We start from the raw sequence: 18,392 nt of genomic DNA, 5'->3' as shown, positions 1-18,392 counted from the left end.
GTCCTTGCTCTCGGCCTCCTCGGTGACCTCGTCCTTGCTCTCGGCCTCCTCTGTGACCTCGTCCTTGCTCTCGGCCTCCTCGCTGACCTCGTCCTTGCTCTCGGCCTCCTCAGTGACCTCGTGCAGCTTACTCAAGGCCTTGTACTTCTCCAGTTCCTTCCTCATGTTCATCATGGCGACCTCTTGTTTCTCGATAGTGTCAATGGCCTCCTGCAGTTCACAAACATCTGCACAGCTGAAGAAGTGATTCACTTTGAGTGCCACCACTTGTTCCTGGAGACACCGAGTGAACTTTTCCATTTCCTCCACCTCTGCTTGTTTTTGGAGGGCAATGGTCTGCTGATCTGTGGAGAAGGTGTACAGACGTTCGTTCTCCTGGTACAGATCTTCTATAAATTCATTAACGTTCCGTCTGGTCTTGTTGTAGAGTTTATTCCCAAACTCTACCATGGCATCCTTTTCCTCTTCGGCCTCCCACAGCTGCTCCTGTAGATCCTGTGCATGATCTTTGCTCTGCTGGACCTCTTCCTGCTGCTCCATCACTCTCCACATCAGCATGCGACTGACACTGAGCTGATCTTCGTAGTTTGTTTGGACCGCCTGAAGATGTCGGCTCAGCTCTGGCACCTGCAGATTCTCACGGTGCTCGTCCAGCTGCTTCTGTAGCTCCTCTACTTTAGTTTCCAGGGCGTCCTTCTGCTGGACCAGCTCCCTCATTCTCCACGTCTGTTTCCCATTGATGTGGAGCAGCTCGACGTTGGTTCTTTGAGCCTCCTGAAGCTCTTGGCTCAGTTTGTCCTTGGAGTCCAGCTCTTTCTGCAGTTCCAATATTGTGAGTTCGAGATGTCGTCTCTGCTGGGCGTCGTCCTCCAACTGCTTCACTCTAGACGATAGCATAGAGTTGATGCGGAGCTGTTTTTGTAGCTCTCGTCTCATCCCGATCAACTGTGGGTTCTCCTGTGGGTAGCGAGAGGCGGCGCCTGCTGGTGGAACCTGAACTGCAGCTCTCATGTTGTTCTGCGTGAATCTTTGTCCGTTCTTCATACTTGATGTTTTCTCTTTGAGTCCAAAATTGGTATGAAGAGTGGTGTTCGTTCCCGCCCTTATATACGCGAGGCAAGCTTTATGACATCACACGGCCTTATGACATCACATGGCTTTATGACATCACACGGCTTTAAGACGTTAGACAGCGTTATGGGGCTTTATGACGTCACATGGCTTTAAACATCACATGGCTTTATGACGTCACACGGCTTTATGACATCACATGGCTTTATGACGTCACACGGCTTTATGACGTCGTGCTTTCTGTTGCTATAGTTACAAAGAGCCCAACTGCTTTGAACCAGTAGCATGTTGGCTAATCGGGAGCGTCGGGGCATTTCTCGGTGGGCCGCGGGACTTTTTGAATCTTGTGGTCTGTTTTATGTCTTATTTTCAGTTTTACTAGTGGCTAACATGATGCGAAGGATAAATGCGTAAAACGTAAATAAAACCCGGAGTACAGGCCTTGATTCAGTAAAAACATGTCTCCTTTAATATGAATGATTTGATTGTTGTTTATTTCATTGTTTATTACATTCCACGCTGCTGTAACCTTGAGATATTATATCCTTCTAAGATATGTTTTCTTCTGTGATTCACATCCTGAGTTGTCACCACAATGTATTCTTTGAATAAAAAAAATATGAATGATGATGTCTTGAGCGCGACATTTTAGAGGCAGCGAAACAGACGGGGGCCCGGGGCCCGTAAGCCCTTAAATCACCGGCGGGCCCAGGGTTTGAATTAGGAGGGGTCCCGCCGTGCCCTTGTATTGAAATTCCATGAAAGAAATCAAGATTTAACTAGTAATTTGGCCATACAACAGTCTCTCTGCTTCTTCTCTACCTGTGTGTCAATAACGTTATGGATTAATATGTACACGTACGTAAAACCACTTGCCAAATTGAAGTTTGCGAGGCCGGTGAGAGCGGCACGCATGAGCGTCAATGTTTTATGGAGTATTTCATTGTATAATAACTGTAAAAAAATAAAGGTTTCAACTTTGCGGATTTCGACTCCCGCGGGTTCTTCTTGGAACGTAACCCCCGCAATAGATGAGGGATCACTGTATTTGGGGCATTTTCATTGCTTAAGTTTCGTTTTGACAGACATGCCCACTTCGCAGTCTTCTCGCTTCTCATTGGCCGAGCGGTGTCCGTGATCTAATTTCGATAAAAGCAGGCATCTGATTGGCTGCTGCGTTTGGTTGTACTCGGAAATGCCCGGTTTGATTTTGCGCCAAAAGTGATCTCTAGGTTGGCGGGCGTCAATCTCTACTCCACAATTCAGTCTTTTTAAAGTTGTTTGCAACAAAAGCTGTGTCAATGTGGAAGTATCCAAGGGCCCCAAGGGCCCCGCCCTCTGGAGTTGTTAGCATCGGGGCAATGGATATACGTGTGTAGTTTATTTTGTAGGCTGTCATTTTATATATTCCATGAGATCTCCTTGTGTCAAATAAGATAAGATATTCCTTTATTGTCCCACATGGGGAAATTTCATTGTTGCAACGACGGTAGATACAGAAGAAAAGAACAGATCACTTATAGGAAGTTTGAAAAACACTCTCAGTAGAAGATCTCTTATAAAAATCTTGTCCGCCGGGATAACGTGACGATCTCCGGGTAAGTAAACCGTATTTATTTTGTATCTAAGAAACATTATTATATTGAATTAAACAGTATTGAAAGATCATGATCTCTGGTTTATAGGATTTCAGCATTTGTGCTCTTCATATTAAATAAAAGATGAAAGTACTTTAAATTGTTTTACATGCAAATGTAACCCTACAGTGGTAGTACTGCTAGTAATGGCTATAACAATCAATGGTTAGGGTTGTCTAAATCTAGGTTCAATGAGGAGTTTGGTCATATAAATATAAATAAGTTAAACAACAGATTCCACCCCAAAGGAAGCACACAACAACAAGATTGCAACGTTGAAGTAGGATTTGTATTTGTGGTTCAAATTATATCTTTAAACAACATTCAATTTTATACATTCAACAACGTTTGGCCAAAATACCTGAGATCTCAGATAAAAAAACAAATTGGTTCAGTCCAAAACAAAACTTCCCTTGAGAGCACTCAACAAAAGTTGTACTACCGCCCCTTTAAACCTCAACGTCCATTGGAACCGTTGCAGCGCTATTAGGTGAGGAGGTGGACCAAAGAACCAGGAACCAGCAGATATCCAGCGTCGGCAGATCTGGTCCAAAAGAATCCTCTATAGAAAAAAAACAGTCAACAAAATGTGCATAAAATTAACTATAGGTCAGTCTTTTTGTACATTTGATCACTATTTACATTCAGTGCCACTTGTAGACTTCGATTACCAAAAAAAGTGTAAAAAAAAACAGGGACAGGAGCTGAACATTAGCTCTGACTTTGTGCATCGCACCGGCTGCAAACTGTTTTGTATCAACGTATGATCGAAATGTCCCTGTTGAATAAATGACTAAATAACTGAAGGATGCACATGACAATCAGTAAAGAGTGTGGTTTAACTACACTTAATAAAGCATGAACAAAGACATAATTCATATTGAACAAAGAGTTTATTAAGAATGATTGAGGCCTTGTAATTTGTACAACTAATGCAGACTAAAACAAATAATACAACTTATACAACTATTACAACTAAGGGTTAGTAACAACTAATTATTCTTGTCCATCGTGGCTTAGAGCTCCTCCACTGACTGATCCTTCTGGAGCTCATTCTGGACAGTGACCTGGTCCTTGCTCTCGGCCTCCTCGGTGACCTCGTCCTTGCTCTCGGCCTCCTCGGTGACCTCGTCCTTGCTCTCGGTGACCTTGTCCTTGCTCTCGGCCTCCTCGGTGACCTCGTCCTTGCTCTCGGCCTCCTCGGTGACCTCGTCCTTGCTCTCGGCCTCCTCTGTGACCTCGTCCTTGCTCTCGGCCTCCTCGCTGACCTCGTCCTTGCTCTCGGCCTCCTCAGTGACCTCGTGCAGCTTACTCAAGGCCTTGTACTTCTCCAGTTCCTTCCTCATGCTCATCATGGCGACCTCTTGTTTCTCGATAGTGTCAATGGCCTCCTGCAGTTCACAAACAGCTGCACAGCTGAAGAAGTGATTCACTTTGAGTGCCACCACTTGTTCCTGGAGACACCGAGTGAACTTTTCCATTTCCTCCACCTCTGCTTGTTTTTGGAGGGCAATGGTCTGCTGATCTGTGGAGAAGGTGTACAGACGTTCGTTCTCCTGGTACAGATCTTCTATAAAGTCATTAACGTTCCGTCTGGTCTTGTTGTAGAGTTTATTCCCAAACTCTACCATGGCATCCTTTTCCTCTTCGGCCTCCCACAGCTGCTCCTGTAAATCCTGTGCATGATCTTTGCTCTGCTGGACCTCTTTCTGCTGCTCCATCACTCTCCACATCAGCATGCGACTGACATTGAGCTGATCTTCGTAGTTTGTTTGGACCGCCTGAAGATGTCGGCTCAGCTCTTGCACCTGCAGATTCTGTCGTCTCTGCTGGGCGTCGTCCTCCAACTGCTTCACTCTAGACGATAGCATAGAGTTGATGCGGAGCTGTTTTTGTAGCTCTCGTCTCATCCCGATCAACTGTGGGTTCTCCTGTGGGTAGCGAGAGGCGGCGCCTGCTGGTGGAACCTGAACTGCAGCTCTCATGTTGTTCTGCGTGAATCTTTGTCCGTTCTTCATACTTGATGTTTTCTCTTTGAGTCCAAAATTGGTATGAAGAGTGGTGTTCGTTCCCGCCCTTATATACGCGAGGCAAGCTTTATGACATCACATGGCTTTATGACATCACATGGCTTTATGACATCACACGGCTTTAAGACGTTAGACAGCGTTATGGGGCTTTATGACGTCACATGGATTTAAACATCACATGGCTTTATGACGTCACACGGCTTTATGACATCACATGGCTTTATGACGTCACACGGCTTTATGACGTCACACGGCTTTATGACATCACATGCTTCATGAATCACACGGCTTTATGACGTCACATGGCTAATCGGGAGAGTCGGGGCATTTCCCGGTGGGCCGTGGGACTTTTTGAATAATTTTTTAATCTCTGTCTCATCCATTGTGAAGCACTTTGGATTTGAAATGTGCTATACAAATAAAAAATACTAACTTACTACTTTTGGGGCCGTGGCTGCTGTGGGTCAGTGTCTCTGCCCTACTCCGTGCTCTCTCTTCTGCCCCGGCGCTGACAGCTGACAGCCCTCTGCTCCGGGCCTTTCCCTCAGCACTGATTGGCTGCTCTGGCTGTCTGTTGGTTCTTCTCTATCTCTGATTGGCTGTTGGTTCTCTTTTTGAAGAGGCCAGCCCACTCACAGTAAGCCTGTTTTTCAAGCAAATCACAAGCAAATCAGTCATTGAATAAAGATAAATCCTGATCGTGAGCTGGTCTTGGGCTGGACCTTAGCCATTATTTTACCTCCGGTGCATGTTTTGGTTAATGAAGGAAACCGGAGCCAGTATAAAACCCACATGACACAAGGAGAAATATGGGAACTCCACACAGAGAGCCAGAGGATGGACCCATAATGCACCTTTAACAGCTCATCTTCATGCAGACTTATCCAAGTATGTTCATGGAAAAAATACATTTTGCTTATAGTGCTTAAAGTCTTCAAGTAATTAGAACAAAACAAACTCCATCCATCACTGTGACAGCACATCCACAGGGCCGACAGCACATCCACGGGGCCCTGCTTTAAGATCAGTGATGTGACGTGTCTTGTTCTTGATGAGTCCCTCTGTTTCCGCCCGGTGTTTGATATGCACAGGAGCACATGGGGACCCAGCGGAAAGGGCGGAGGATACGTGTTGTTTCCTCATCAAAAACATACCTAGAGTTGAGTTTTATTGGGAAGCTTAGCAGTAATTAAATAAGTACTCCACTGTATTTATAAAGTCTGAACACTTCTGACTTCTGTTCATTTCAGCGCTGAAGTTGCCTACACTACTTAGCTTTGATGCTAACGCTTGTTTAGCCTTGTGTGTGGATGTATTTTTTCTGCATGTACATTTAGGTATATCATTTATCATAATCATTTAGGTATTTCAAATCTATATATACATTTATAAATTCTACTGTATCAGTGTTCTTCTTCTTTGTGTGTTTTGGTGTAGAGCTGCTGGTCCTTAGCATGAAACAAGCGCTGTTATTAGCTCAGTTAGTTACAACGGAGCAAGATCTTTTTTAAGGTTGTGAATATGGCATTTGACATGGATTTAACTCCCAAAATATCTATTTATTTATGCATAAAAATAAAAAAAGTAGACCCCTTTATGTCCTCGGAAATGCATTTGGAGATCTCTTAAGCCTATAAAATGTGAAACTAAGAATTGCGGTGATAAACCAGTATAAAATGTGCTGTGTTTTGCTGTAGTTGTGCAAAAATGCATGTACAAATGTGTTATTAATGTCAAAAATACTTACTGACTTGTAATGTTCAGTGTGACCTTAAACATTCAATTACAGGTGGTTGTGTATCGTATTGTGAGCAGGCTCGCCTCTCCACAGCTCTGACCTGTAACTTGTCCTGGTGTCGTCACTTGTCTCCATGGAAGTTACATAATGCGCCTTTAAACATGTCGAATGAAACAAAACACAATTTGAGGTATGTTTTTTGAAGAGGAAACGGCTTTAAAACACATTAAAGACACAAAAGACACCGTTTACCACCTTTACACGGGACAGTGAATCTTTTCCTGTGCCTTTCTCAGTCAAAGCTCACAACAAAGCGCCTGCCCGCCGGCTCACACATGGAAAACACTGTCACACAGCAGAACGCCACTTCCTGCTTTTGGATATGACACAATAGCAAGCGGAAGCCCGAGTGGAGCGCTCTCGTCGTCCCTGGATACGGCCGCGGGACAGATGAATGGCGACCTTTGAACTGTAAACAGGTGTTAGGAGGTTGGCGATGGGGGAGTGGCAGAGTGGTTAACCTCCCGACCAGGGCAGACTTAGGACATGTGCGCTGACGTCATCGTACAGTGTAATGGAAGACATCCGGCTGAGCTAATGCTTTCCTCATGCTAACAATGGCAGAGGAAAGACATGTGTTTAGCTGGAAGTCTCAAGCCCGGCTAATGGCCACGTCAAACAATGTTATGAAGTCGCTCAGTGATGTCATCTGTCCATTCACAAACTGCACCGTAGCTTTGTTATTGTGGAGTTTTTAAAGCACGACTGAGTAAGAATGCACGAAATAAGCTTGGAAAAAGTTGCCGTTCTTTTGCAAAAGAGGATTTATGTTGAGTAAAGCCGGTAAAGAGCAGGGACACAACCCGCTAAAATGCACCCTAAAGCGGCACCAGGACGTGCAGGGGCGCGCAAAAGTATTCATGGAACTTTAGCACAATTTGTCACGTTTCGAACCACAAACTTGAATGAATTGTATTGCAGTTTTTTGCGTAACATGTATGTAATAAGCAATAAAATAATGATATGATTCTTTACCACTATGATTAGTTTTTTTCTTTTTTTCTTTTTATTTCTATTTTATTTTTTTTCTCTATTCCCTATGAAGAATATGAGAGGTTCTGTAAATAAGAGTTTTGTTTATTAGAGTTTTTTTCTATTAAGAGCGTTATCTGTTCCTTTCTTCTGTATCTACTTGCGTTGCAGCACCAAAATGTCCCCATGTGTGGACAAATAAAGCCATATCTTATCTTATCTTATCTTAATACAGTTTGGTGTAAAGAGACTATGTTACTTGTCACTATTGGTAACCGTGCATAGAACAACATATTAGTCATTAGTGTAAAGAATTACATTTTTTTTACATCAAGATACATTGAAAGGGATTTTAATGGAGTTTTAATGTACTTTTCATGTACATAATACTCAACTCAGCCATTTTATATCTTTACAAAAAATGTATAGCCTTCATAGTATTCACCCCAAATCATTTCTTTTGTGCCTTTACTTTTTCATTTCAAAGTAACCGTAGTTAAGATCATTTTGACTCTTCCCACTTGTCCAGCACCAGTCCAGAGGAAACACATCTCCCTCTTAACCAGACTCTATGTGCTGTTTGTCCTGCATGTTTCTGTTTGCTCATAAAAGTCACTGTGGTTGGCTGCAGATGTGAGGGTTAGCTCATTGTTACACCTCTTTGTGTGTTGCCGCCCACAGACAGCATTCTTTTACTGACCTGAGGTGTGGACAGACAGTTACAGAGCGGTTATCCACTTTACTACAGAGGGAAGCCACCTAAAGCCCTAAGATACTAAGCTGCACCACACAATAATATACTGTTGTGGTGTGTTCAGCAGGACTAGACCCAGTATAATGTGCTGTGTTAAAGGTGCACGATGTCACTTTTCTGTTAGACGGTTTGTTCAGCCGCATTATGTTATCAAAGTCCAAATTGTAATAAAACGGTGCTGCTGCTTTAACCACTCGGCCATCTGGAAGTACTTTATTACATTGTTCCATAATATCACATTCTGTACCTGGTCTCTCACCTGCTCATTTGCCTAGTCCCAATATCAGCGGAAATTGTGTTATTTTATTTTTTATATAATTTTTTTGAACAGACAAATGAGCAAAAATGGAAATAGAAGAGCAATTTGACTAATAAAAATATGGATGTATATTTACACAATAATGCATTTTTCTAAACAAAAATACATTGTAATTATTATTTTATCTGTTTTTTCTTTTGAAATTAAACATTAATTTGTGAACGTTACGTCGACTTAAAATTGGCAACAGCAGAACGCCAATATCGCTATAGACTCAATAAATAAATAAATGCTTGGGCTGTTCCACAGTAAAGCAATCCACCAAGACAAGCAGGTGAACGAGCTACAATATGAGTTTAATGCCATACCGTGGGACATTCTAGGGGACACACTGACATCTCCACGGAGACGAGTAGGCGACAGATGGACGAGTTACAACCTGAATATGTGAGGGAATGAGTTTATGAGGTGGCACAAGGGGGAAGTCCTATCGTCCTGCTGGGATTGACGGTGAATGTGTGTGTCTTTGTGTTTCCATAGTGACCAATAAGAAGCCGGCGCTCCTGTCCATCACCAAAGTGAAGCAGTTCCAGGGCTCGTCCTCCTTCGTGAAGAGGTCACAGTGGAGCATAGACCAGCTCCGACAGGTCAACGGCATCGACGCCAACAAAGTACGTCTGTCTGCTTTGTCTCTGCTGCTCCGTTTACACACGACACACAATCTAGTTTACATACTCTACCTGTTTTAGTATTGGTCAGGTATTCTTCTGGATTATTTTAGAGGCATTCCGATCGATTGTCCGTGGATCACGATCGGCAGAAGTTACGAGCAAAATGGGCCGATCAGACCCATCGCACTTTACATCATTATCACTTTGTCTTGAGGTAGATGATCTGTAAGTTACTGCAGTCACATCGTTTAAGCTCCTTATGAAACCGTCTTGGTTAAAACGCTCTGATGTGCTCTTTAAGTCCTGATGTCTGCTCCCGCTCGCTCCTCGCCTGCTCCCGGACAACAACACGGAGCAGCCACACCACGGAACTACGAGCTCTCCCGCTGGTCTTTTAGTTCAAAGAATAATAGAGCTCCAGAGCCAAATGTGTGGTCGATCAGCCGTATGAAGTGACTGAGCCAAATGGTTTCCCATCGCATCGACAGGCTGGTGATTTACAACAAAAGCCTTAAATGTAACAAGAACCTTGGCCCTGTGAAAGTTGTCGTGTCTTATTTTGAAGCTGCAGTTACTAAATGGCTGCGTATGGAAAGTGAAAGTGCAAAGCTCATCATGGTTTTGTTTGTAAGTGGCACAACACATAAGTGGTGTTCTGCACATGTTCCTTCCTCAAACTGTCCAAACTGCTCAGAGGATGAAAGCTCCTGTCTCCACCATGTTTGCTCCAGACGCACGGCTGCACGACACGGACGTGAACGCCACAAGTATTTATTCAACCCACGCCGTTCATTGCCTGGGTCCAGAGCCTGTGTCCAGAGCCTGAGCCTGAGCCTGTGTCCAGAGCCTGAGCCTGAGCCTGTGTCCAGAGCCTGAGCCTGAGCCTGAGCCTGAGCCTGTGTCCAGAGCCTGTGTCCTGAGCCTGTGTCCAGAGCCTGAGCCTGAGCCTGTGTCCAGAGCCTGAGCCTGAGCCTGTGTCCAGAGCCTGAGCCTGAGCCTGAGCCTGAGCCTGAGCCTGTGTCCAGAGCCTGTGTCCTGAGCCTGTGTCCTGAGCCTGTGTCCAGAGCCTGTGTCCTGAGCCTGTGTCCAGAGCCTGAGCCTGAGCCTGTGTCCAGAGCCTGAGCCTGAGCCTGTGTCCAGAGCCTGAGCCTGAGCCTGAGCCTGAGCCTGAGCCTGTGTCCAGAGCCTGTGTCCTGAGCCTGTGTCCTGAGCCTGTGTCCAGAGCCTGTGTCCAGAGCCTGAGCCTGAGCCTGTGTCCAGAGCCTGAGCCTGAGCCTGTGTCCAGAGCCTGAGCCTGAGCCTGAGCCTGAGCCTGTGTCCAGAGCCTGTGTCCTGAGCCTGTGTCCTGAGCCTGTGTCCTGAGCCTGTGTCCAGAGCCTGTGTCCTGAGCCTGTGTCCAGAGCCTGTGTCCAGAGCCTGTGTCCAGAGCCTGTGTCCAGAGCCTGAGCCTGAGCCTGTGTCCAGAGCCTGTGTCCTGAGCCTGTGTCCAGAGCCTGAGCCTGAGCCTGTGTCCAGAGCCTGAGCCTGAGCCTGTGTCCTGAGCCTGTGTCCAGAGCCTGAGCCTGAGCCTGAGCCTGAGCCTGTGTCCAGAGCCTGTGTCCTGAGCCTGTGTCCTGAGCCTGTGTCCTGAGCCTGTGTCCAGAGCCTGTGTCCTGAGCCTGTGTCCAGAGCCTGTGTCCAGAGCCTGTGTCCAGAGCCTGTGTCCAGAGCCTGAGCCTGAGCCTGTGTCCAGAGCCTGAGCCTGAGCCTGTGTCCTGAGCCTGTGTCCTGAGCCTGTGTCCTGAGCCTGTGTCCAGAGCCTGAGCCTGAGCCTGTGTCCTGAGCCTGTGTCCTGAGCCTGTGTCCAGAGCCTGTGTCCTGAGCCTGTGTCCTGAGCCTGTGTCCTGAGCCTGTGTCCTGAGCCTGTGTCCAGAGCCTGTGTCCTGAGCCTGTGTCCAGAGCCTGTGTCCAGAGCCTGTGTCCAGAGCCTGTGTCCAGAGCCTGTGTCCAGAGCCTGAGCCTGAGCCTGTGTCCAGAGCCTGAGCCTGAGCCTGTGTCCTGAGCCTGTGTCCTGAGCCTGTGTCCTGAGCCTGTGTCCAGAGCCTGAGCCTGAGCCTGTGTCCTGAGCCTGTGTCCAGAGCCTGTGTCCTGAGCCTGTGTCCAGAGCCTGAGCCTGAGCCTGTGTCCAGAGCCTGAGCCTGTGTCCTGAGCCTGTGTCCTGAGCCTGAGCCTGTGTCCAGAGCCTGTGTCCTGAGCCTGTGTCCTGAGCCTGTGTCCAGAGCCTGTGTCCAGAGCCTGTGTCCAGAGCCTGTGTCCAGAGCCTGTGTCCAGAGCCTGAGCCTGTGTCCAGAGCCTGAGCCTGTGTCCTGAGCCTGTGTCCAAAGCCTGTGTCCAGAGCCTGTGTCCTGAGCCTGTGTCCAGAGCTTGAGCCTGTGTCCTGAGCCTGTGTCCAGAGCCTGTGTCCAGAGCCTGTGTCCAGAGCCTGAGCCTGTGTCCTGAGCCTGTGTCTTGAGCCTGTGTCCAGAGCCTGTGTCCAGAGCCTGTGTCCTGAGCCTGTGTCCTGAGCCTGTGTCCAGAGCCTGTGTCCAGAGCCTGTGTCCAGAGCCTGTGTCCAGAGCCTGTGTCCTGAGCCTGTGTCCAAAGCCTGTGTCCAGAGCCTGTGTCCTGAGCCTGTGTCCAGAGCCTGTGTCCAAAGCCTGTGTCCAGAGCCTGTGTCCAGAGCCTGTGTCCAGAGCCTGTGTCCAGAGCCTGTGTCCTGAGCCTGTGTCCAGAGCCTGTGTCCAGAGCCTGTGTCCTCCAGAGCCTGTGTCCTGAGCCTGTGTCCAGAGCCTCAGCTTGTGTCCAGAGCCTGTGTCCAGAGCCTGTGTCCAGAGCCTGTGTCCTGAGCCTGTGTCCAGAGCCTGTGTCCAGAGCCTGTGTCCTGAGCCTGTGTCCTGAGCCTGTGTCCAGAGCCTGTGTCCAGAGCCTGTGTCCAGAGCCTGTGTCCTGAGCCTGTGTCCAGAGCCTGTGTCCAAAGCCTGTGTCCAGAGCCTGTGTCCAGAGCCTGTGTCCAGAGCCTGTGTCCAGAGCCTGTGTCCTGAGCCTGTGTCCAGAGCCTGTGTCCAGAGCCTGTGTCCTCCAGAGCCTGTGTCCTGAGCCTGTGTCCAGAGCCTCAGCTTGTGTCCAGAGCCTGTGTCCAGAGCCTGTGTCCAGAGCCTGTGTCCTGAGCCTGTGTCCAGAGCCTGTGTCCAGAGCCTGTGTCCTGAGCCTGTGTCCTGAGCCTGTGTCCAGAGCCTGTGTCCAGAGCCTGTGTCCTGAGCCTGTGTCCAGAGCCTGTGTCCAGAGCCTGTGTCCTGAGCCTGTGTCCTGAGCCTGAGCCTGTGTCCTGAGCCTGAGCCTAAGCCTGTGTCCTGAGCCTGTGTCCAGAGCCTGTGTCCTGAGCCTGTGTCCAGAGCCTGTGTCCAGAGCCTGTGTCCTGAGCCTGTGTCCTGAGCCTGTGTCCAGAGCCTGTGTCCTGAGCCTGTGTCCAGAGCCTGTGTCCAGAGCCTGTGTCCTGAGCCTGTGTCCAGAGCCTGTGTCCAGAGCCTGTGTCCAGAGCCTGAGCCTGAGCCTGTGTCCTGAGCCTGTGTCCAGAGCCTGTGTCCTGAGCCTGTGTCCAGAGCCTGAGCCTGAGCCTGTGTCCAGAGCCTGAGCCTGTGTCCTGAGCCTGTGTCCTGAGCCTGAGCCTGTGTCCAGAGCCTGTGTCCTGAGCCTGTGTCCTGAGCCTGTGTCCAGAGCCTGTGTCCAGAGCCTGTGTCCAGAGCCTGTGTCCAGAGCCTGTGTCCAGAGCCTGAGCCTGTGTCCAGAGCCTGAGCCTGTGTCCTGAGCCTGTGTCCAAAGCCTGTGTCCAGAGCCTGTGTCCTGAGCCTGTGTCCAGAGCTTGAGCCTGTGTCCTGAGCCTGTGTCCAGAGCCTGTGTCCAGAGCCTGTGTCCAGAGCCTGAGCCTGTGTCCTGAGCCTGTGTCTTGAGCCTGTGTCCAGAGCCTGTGTCCAGAGCCTGTGTCCTGAGCCTGTGTCCTGAGCCTGTGTCCAGAGCCTGTGTCCAGAGCCTGAGCTTGTGTCCAGAGCCTGTGTCCAGAGCCTGTGTCCTGAGCCTGTGTCCAAAGCCTGTGTCCAGAGCCTGTGTCCTGAGCCTGTGTCCAGAGCCTGTGTCCAAAGCCTGTGTCCAGAGCCTGTGTCCAGAGCCTGTGTCCAGAGCCTGTGTCCAGAGCCTGTGTCCTGAGCCTGTGTCCAGAGCCTGTGTCCAGAGCCTGTGTCCTCCAGAGCCTGTGTCCTGAGCCTGTGTCCAGAGCCTCAGCTTGTGTCCAGAGCCTGTGTCCAGAGCCTGTGTCCAGAGCCTGTGTCCTGAGCCTGTGTCCAGAGCCTGTGTCCAGAGCCTGTGTCCTGAGCCTGTGTCCTGAGCCTGTGTCCAGAGCCTGTGTCCAGAGCCTGTGTCCAGAGCCTGTGTCCTGAGCCTGTGTCCAGAGCCTGTGTCCAAAGCCTGTGTCCAGAGCCTGTGTCCAGAGCCTGTGTCCAGAGCCTGTGTCCAGAGCCTGTGTCCTGAGCCTGTGTCCAGAGCCTGTGTCCAGAGCCTGTGTCCTCCAGAGCCTGTGTCCTGAGCCTGTGTCCAGAGCCTCAGCTTGTGTCCAGAGCCTGTGTCCAGAGCCTGTGTCCAGAGCCTGTGTCCTGAGCCTGTGTCCAGAGCCTGTGTCCAGAGCCTGTGTCCTGAGCCTGTGTCCTGAGCCTGTGTCCAGAGCCTGTGTCCAGAGCCTGTGTCCTGAGCCTGTGTCCAGAGCCTGTGTCCAGAGCCTGTGTCCTGAGCCTGTGTCCTGAGCCTGAGCCTGTGTCCTGAGCCTGAGCCTAAGCCTGTGTCCTGAGCCTGTGTCCAGAGCCTGTGTCCTGAGCCTGTGTCCAGAGCCTGTGTCCAGAGCCTGTGTCCTGAGCCTGTGTCCTGAGCCTGTGTCCAGAGCCTGTGTCCTGAGCCTGTGTCCAGAGCCTGTGTCCAGAGCCTGTGTCCTGAGCCTGTGTCCAGAGCCTGTGTCCAGAGCCTGTGTCCAGAGCCTGTGTCCTGAGCCTGTGTCCTGAGCCTGTGTCCAGAGCCTGTGTCCAGAGCCTGAGCCTGTGTCCAGAGCCTGTGTCCAGAGCCTGTGTCCAGAGCCTGTGTCCAGAGCCTGTGTCCTGAGCCTGTGTCCTGAGCCTGTGTCCTGAGCCTGAGCCTGTGTCCAGAGCCTGTGTCCAGAGCCTGTGTCCTGAGCCTGTGTCCAGAGCCTGTGTCCTGAACCTGTGTCCAGAGCCTGTGTCCAGAGCCTGTGTCCAGAGCCTGTGTCCAGAGCCTGTGTCCTGAGCCTGTGTCCAGAGCCTGTGTCCTGAGCCTGTGTCCAGAGCCTGTGTCCTGAGCCTGTGTCCAGAGCCTGTGTCCAGAGCCTGTGTCCTGAGCCTGTGTCCTGAGCCTGTGTCCAGAGCCTGTGTCCAGAGCCTGTGTCCAGAGCCTGTGTCCTGAGCCTGTGTCCAGAGCCTGTGTCCTGAGCCTGTATCCTGAGCCTGTGTCCAGAGCCTGTGTCCTGAGCCTGTGTCCTGAGCCTGTGTCCAGAGCCTGTGTCCTGAGCCTGTGTCCTGAGCCTGTGTCCAGAGCCTGTGTCCTTAGCCTGTGTCCTGAGCCTGTGTCCTGAGCCTGTGTCCTGAGCCTGTGTCCAGAGCCTGTGTCCTGAGCCTGTGTCCTGAGCCTGTGTCCAGAGCCTGTGTCCTGAGCCTGTGTCCTGAGCCTGTGTCCTGAGCCTGAGCCTGTGTCCTGAGCCTGTGTCCAGAGCCTGTGTCTTGAGCCTGTGTCCAGAGCCTGTGTCCTGAGCCTGTGTCCTGAGCCTGTGTCCAGAGCCTGTGTCCTGAGCCTGTGTCCTGAGCCTGTGTCCAGAGCCTGTGTCTTGAGCCTGTGTCCTGAGCCTGTGTCCTGAGCCTGTGTCCTGAGCCTGAGCCTGTGTCTTGAGCCTGTGTCCAGAGCCTGTGTCCAGAGCCTGTGTCCAGAGCCTGTGTCCAGAGCCTGTGTCCTGAGCCTGTGTCCTGAGCCTGTGTCCTGAGCCTGAGCCTGTGTCTTGAGCCTGTGTCCAGAGCCTGTGTCCTGAGCCTGTGTCCAGAGCCTGTGTCCTGAGCCTGTGTCCTGAGCCTGTCCAGAGCCTGTGTCCTGAGCCTGTGTCCAGAGCCTGTGTCCAGAGCCTGTGTCCTGAGCCTGTGTCCTGAGCCTGTGTCCTGAGCCTGAGCCTGTGTCCAGAGCCTGTGTCCAGAGCCTGTGTCCTGAGCCTGTGTCCAGAGCCTGTGTCCTGAACCTGTGTCCAGAGCCTGTGTCCAGAGCCTGTGTCCAGAGCCTGTGTCCTGAGCCTGTGTCCAGAGCCTGTGTCCAGAGCCTGTGTCCAGAGCCTGTGTCCAGAGCCTGTGTCCTGAGCCTGTGTCCAGAGCCTGTGTCCAGAGCCTGTGTCCTCCAGAGCCTGTGTCCTGAGCCTGTGTCCAGAGCCTCAGCTTGTGTCCAGAGCCTGTGTCCAGAGCCTGTGTCCAGAGCCTGTGTCCTGAGCCTGTGTCCAGAGCCTGTGTCCAGAGCCTGTGTCCTGAGCCTGTGTCCTGAGCCTGTGTCCAGAGCCTGTGTCCAGAGCCTGTGTCCAGAGCCTGTGTCCTGAGCCTGTGTCCAGAGCCTGTGTCCAAAGCCTGTGTCCAGAGCCTGTGTCCAGAGCCTGTGTCCAGAGCCTGTGTCCAGAGCCTGTGTCCTGAGCCTGTGTCCAGAGCCTGTGTCCAGAGCCTGTGTCCTCCAGAGCCTGTGTCCTGAGCCTGTGTCCAGAGCCTCAGCTTGTGTCCAGAGCCTGTGTCCAGAGCCTGTGTCCAGAGCCTGTGTCCTGAGCCTGTGTCCAGAGCCTGTGTCCAGAGCCTGTGTCCTGAGCCTGTGTCCTGAGCCTGTGTCCAGAGCCTGTGTCCAGAGCCTGTGTCCTGAGCCTGTGTCCAGAGCCTGTGTCCAGAGCCTGTGTCCTGAGCCTGTGTCCTGAGCCTGAGCCTGTGTCCTGAGCCTGAGCCTAAGCCTGTGTCCTGAGCCTGTGTCCAGAGCCTGTGTCCAGAGCCTGTGTCCTGAGCCTGTGTCCAGAGCCTGTGTCCTGAGCCTGTGTCCAGAGCCTGTGTCCTGAGCCTGTGTCCAGAGCCTGTGTCCAGAGCCTGTGTCCTGAGCCTGTGTCCTGAGCCTGTGTCCAGAGCCTGTGTCCAGAGCCTGTGTCCAGAGCCTGTGTCCTGAGCCTGTGTCCAGAGCCTGTGTCCTGAGCCTGTATCCTGAGCCTGTGTCCAGAGCCTGTGTCCTGAGCCTGTGTCCAGAGCCTGAGCCTGTGTCCAGAGCCTGAGCCTGTGTCCAGAGCCTGAGCCTGTGTCCTGAGCCTGTGTCCAAAGCCTGTGTCCAGAGCCTGTGTCCTGAGCCTGTGTCCAGAGCTTGAGCCTGTGTCCTGAGCCTGTGTCCAGAGCCTGTGTCCAGAGCCTGTGTCCAGAGCCTGAGCCTGTGTCCTGAGCCTGTGTCTTGAGCCTGTGTCCAGAGCCTGTGTCCAGAGCCTGTGTCCTGAGCCTGTGTCCTGAGCCTGTGTCCAGAGCCTGTGTCCAGAGCCTGAGCTTGTGTCCAGAGCCTGTGTCCAGAGCCTGTGTCCTGAGCCTGTGTCCAAAGCCTGTGTCCAGAGCCTGTGTCCTGAGCCTGTGTCCAGAGCCTGTGTCCAAAGCCTGTGTCCAGAGCCTGTGTCCAGAGCCTGTGTCCAGAGCCTGTGTCCAGAGCCTGTGTCCTGAGCCTGTGTCCAGAGCCTGTGTCCAGAGCCTGTGTCCTCCAGAGCCTGTGTCCTGAGCCTGTGTCCAGAGCCTCAGCTTGTGTCCAGAGCCTGTGTCCAGAGCCTGTGTCCAGAGCCTGTGTCCTGAGCCTGTGTCCAGAGCCTGTGTCCAGAGCCTGTGTCCTGAGCCTGTGTCCTGAGCCTGTGTCCAGAGCCTGTGTCCAGAGCCTGTGTCCAGAGCCTGTGTCCTGAGCCTGTGTCCAGAGCCTGTGTCCAAAGCCTGTGTCCAGAGCCTGTGTCCAGAGCCTGTGTCCAGAGCCTGTGTCCTGAGCCTGTGTCCAGAGCCTGTGTCCAGAGCCTGTGTCCTCCAGAGCCTGTGTCCTGAGCCTGTGTCCAGAGCCTCAGCTTGTGTCCAGAGCCTGTGTCCAGAGCCTGTGTCCAGAGCCTGTGTCCTGAGCCTGTGTCCAGAGCCTGTGTCCAGAGCCTGTGTCCTGAGCCTGTGTCCTGAGCCTGTGTCCAGAGCCTGTGTCCAGAGCCTGTGTCCTGAGCCTGTGTCCAGAGCCTGTGTCCAGAGCCTGTGTCCTGAGCCTGTGTCCTGAGCCTGAGCCTGTGTCCTGAGCCTGAGCCTAAGCCTGTGTCCTGAGCCTGTGTCCAGAGCCTGTGTCCTGAGCCTGTGTCCAGAGCCTGTGTCCAGAGCCTGTGTCCTGAGCCTGTGTCCTGAGCCTGTGTCCAGAGCCTGTGTCCTGAGCCTGTGTCCAGAGCCTGTGTCCAGAGCCTGTGTCCTGAGCCTGTGTCCAGAGCCTGTGTCCAGAGCCTGTGTCCAGAGCCTGTGTCCAGAGCCTGTGTCCTGAGCCTGTGTCCTGAGCCTGTGTCCAGAGCCTGTGTCCAGAGCCTGAGCCTGTGTCCTGAGCCTGTGTCCAGAGCCTGTGTCCAGAGCCTGTGTCCAGAGCCTGTGTCCTGAGCCTGTGTCCTGAGCCTGTGTCCTGAGCCTGAGCCTGTGTCCAGAGCCTGTGTCCAGAGCCTGTGTCCTGAGCCTGTGTCCAGAGCCTGTGTCCTGAACCTGTGTCCAGAGCCTGTGTCCAGAGCCTGTGTCCAGAGCCTGTGTCCAGAGCCTGTGTCCTGAGCCTGTGTCCAGAGCCTGTGTCCTGAGCCTGTGTCCAGAGCCTGTGTCCTGAGCCTGTGTCCAGAGCCTGTGTCCAGAGCCTGTGTCCTGAGCCTGTGTCCTGAGCCTGTGTCCAGAGCCTGTGTCCAGAGCCTGTGTCCAGAGCCTGTGTCCTGAGCCTGTGTCCAGAGCCTGTGTCCTGAGCCTGTATCCTGAGCCTGTGTCCAGAGCCTGTGTCCTGAGCCTGTGTCCTGAGCCTGTGTCCAGAGCCTGTGTCCTGAGCCTGTGTCCTGAGCCTGTGTCCAGAGCCTGTGTCCTGAGCCTGTGTCCTGAGCCTGTGTCCTGAGCCTGTGT

At 51.7% G+C, this 18,392-nt stretch overlaps 1 protein-coding gene across 1 annotated transcript in view; it reads left to right on the top strand.

The window, feature by feature from the left end:
* LOC140372560 (syntaxin-binding protein 6-like) overlaps positions 1 to 18,392 on the top strand; it is a gene marked incomplete at its 3' end in the record, with an annotated part of 116,155 nt that overhangs the window by 82,606 nt on the left and 15,157 nt on the right. The window contains exon 3 of the mRNA XM_072459693.1: positions 9,062 to 9,192. Coding sequence (XP_072315794.1) covers positions 9,062 to 9,192 — 131 coding nt within the window. The remainder of the gene's footprint in view (positions 1 to 9,061; positions 9,193 to 18,392) is intronic.

Source organism: Eucyclogobius newberryi, unplaced genomic scaffold (assembly GCF_026437365.1).
Source record: "Eucyclogobius newberryi isolate DKJ021-1_F unplaced genomic scaffold, fEucNew1.0.hap1 SCAF_252, whole genome shotgun sequence".
Classification (NCBI taxonomy): Eukaryota; Metazoa; Chordata; class Actinopteri; order Gobiiformes; family Gobiidae; genus Eucyclogobius; species Eucyclogobius newberryi.
Note: the sequence above shows the minus strand (reverse complement) of the source record. Positions and strands in the feature narration are given on the sequence as shown.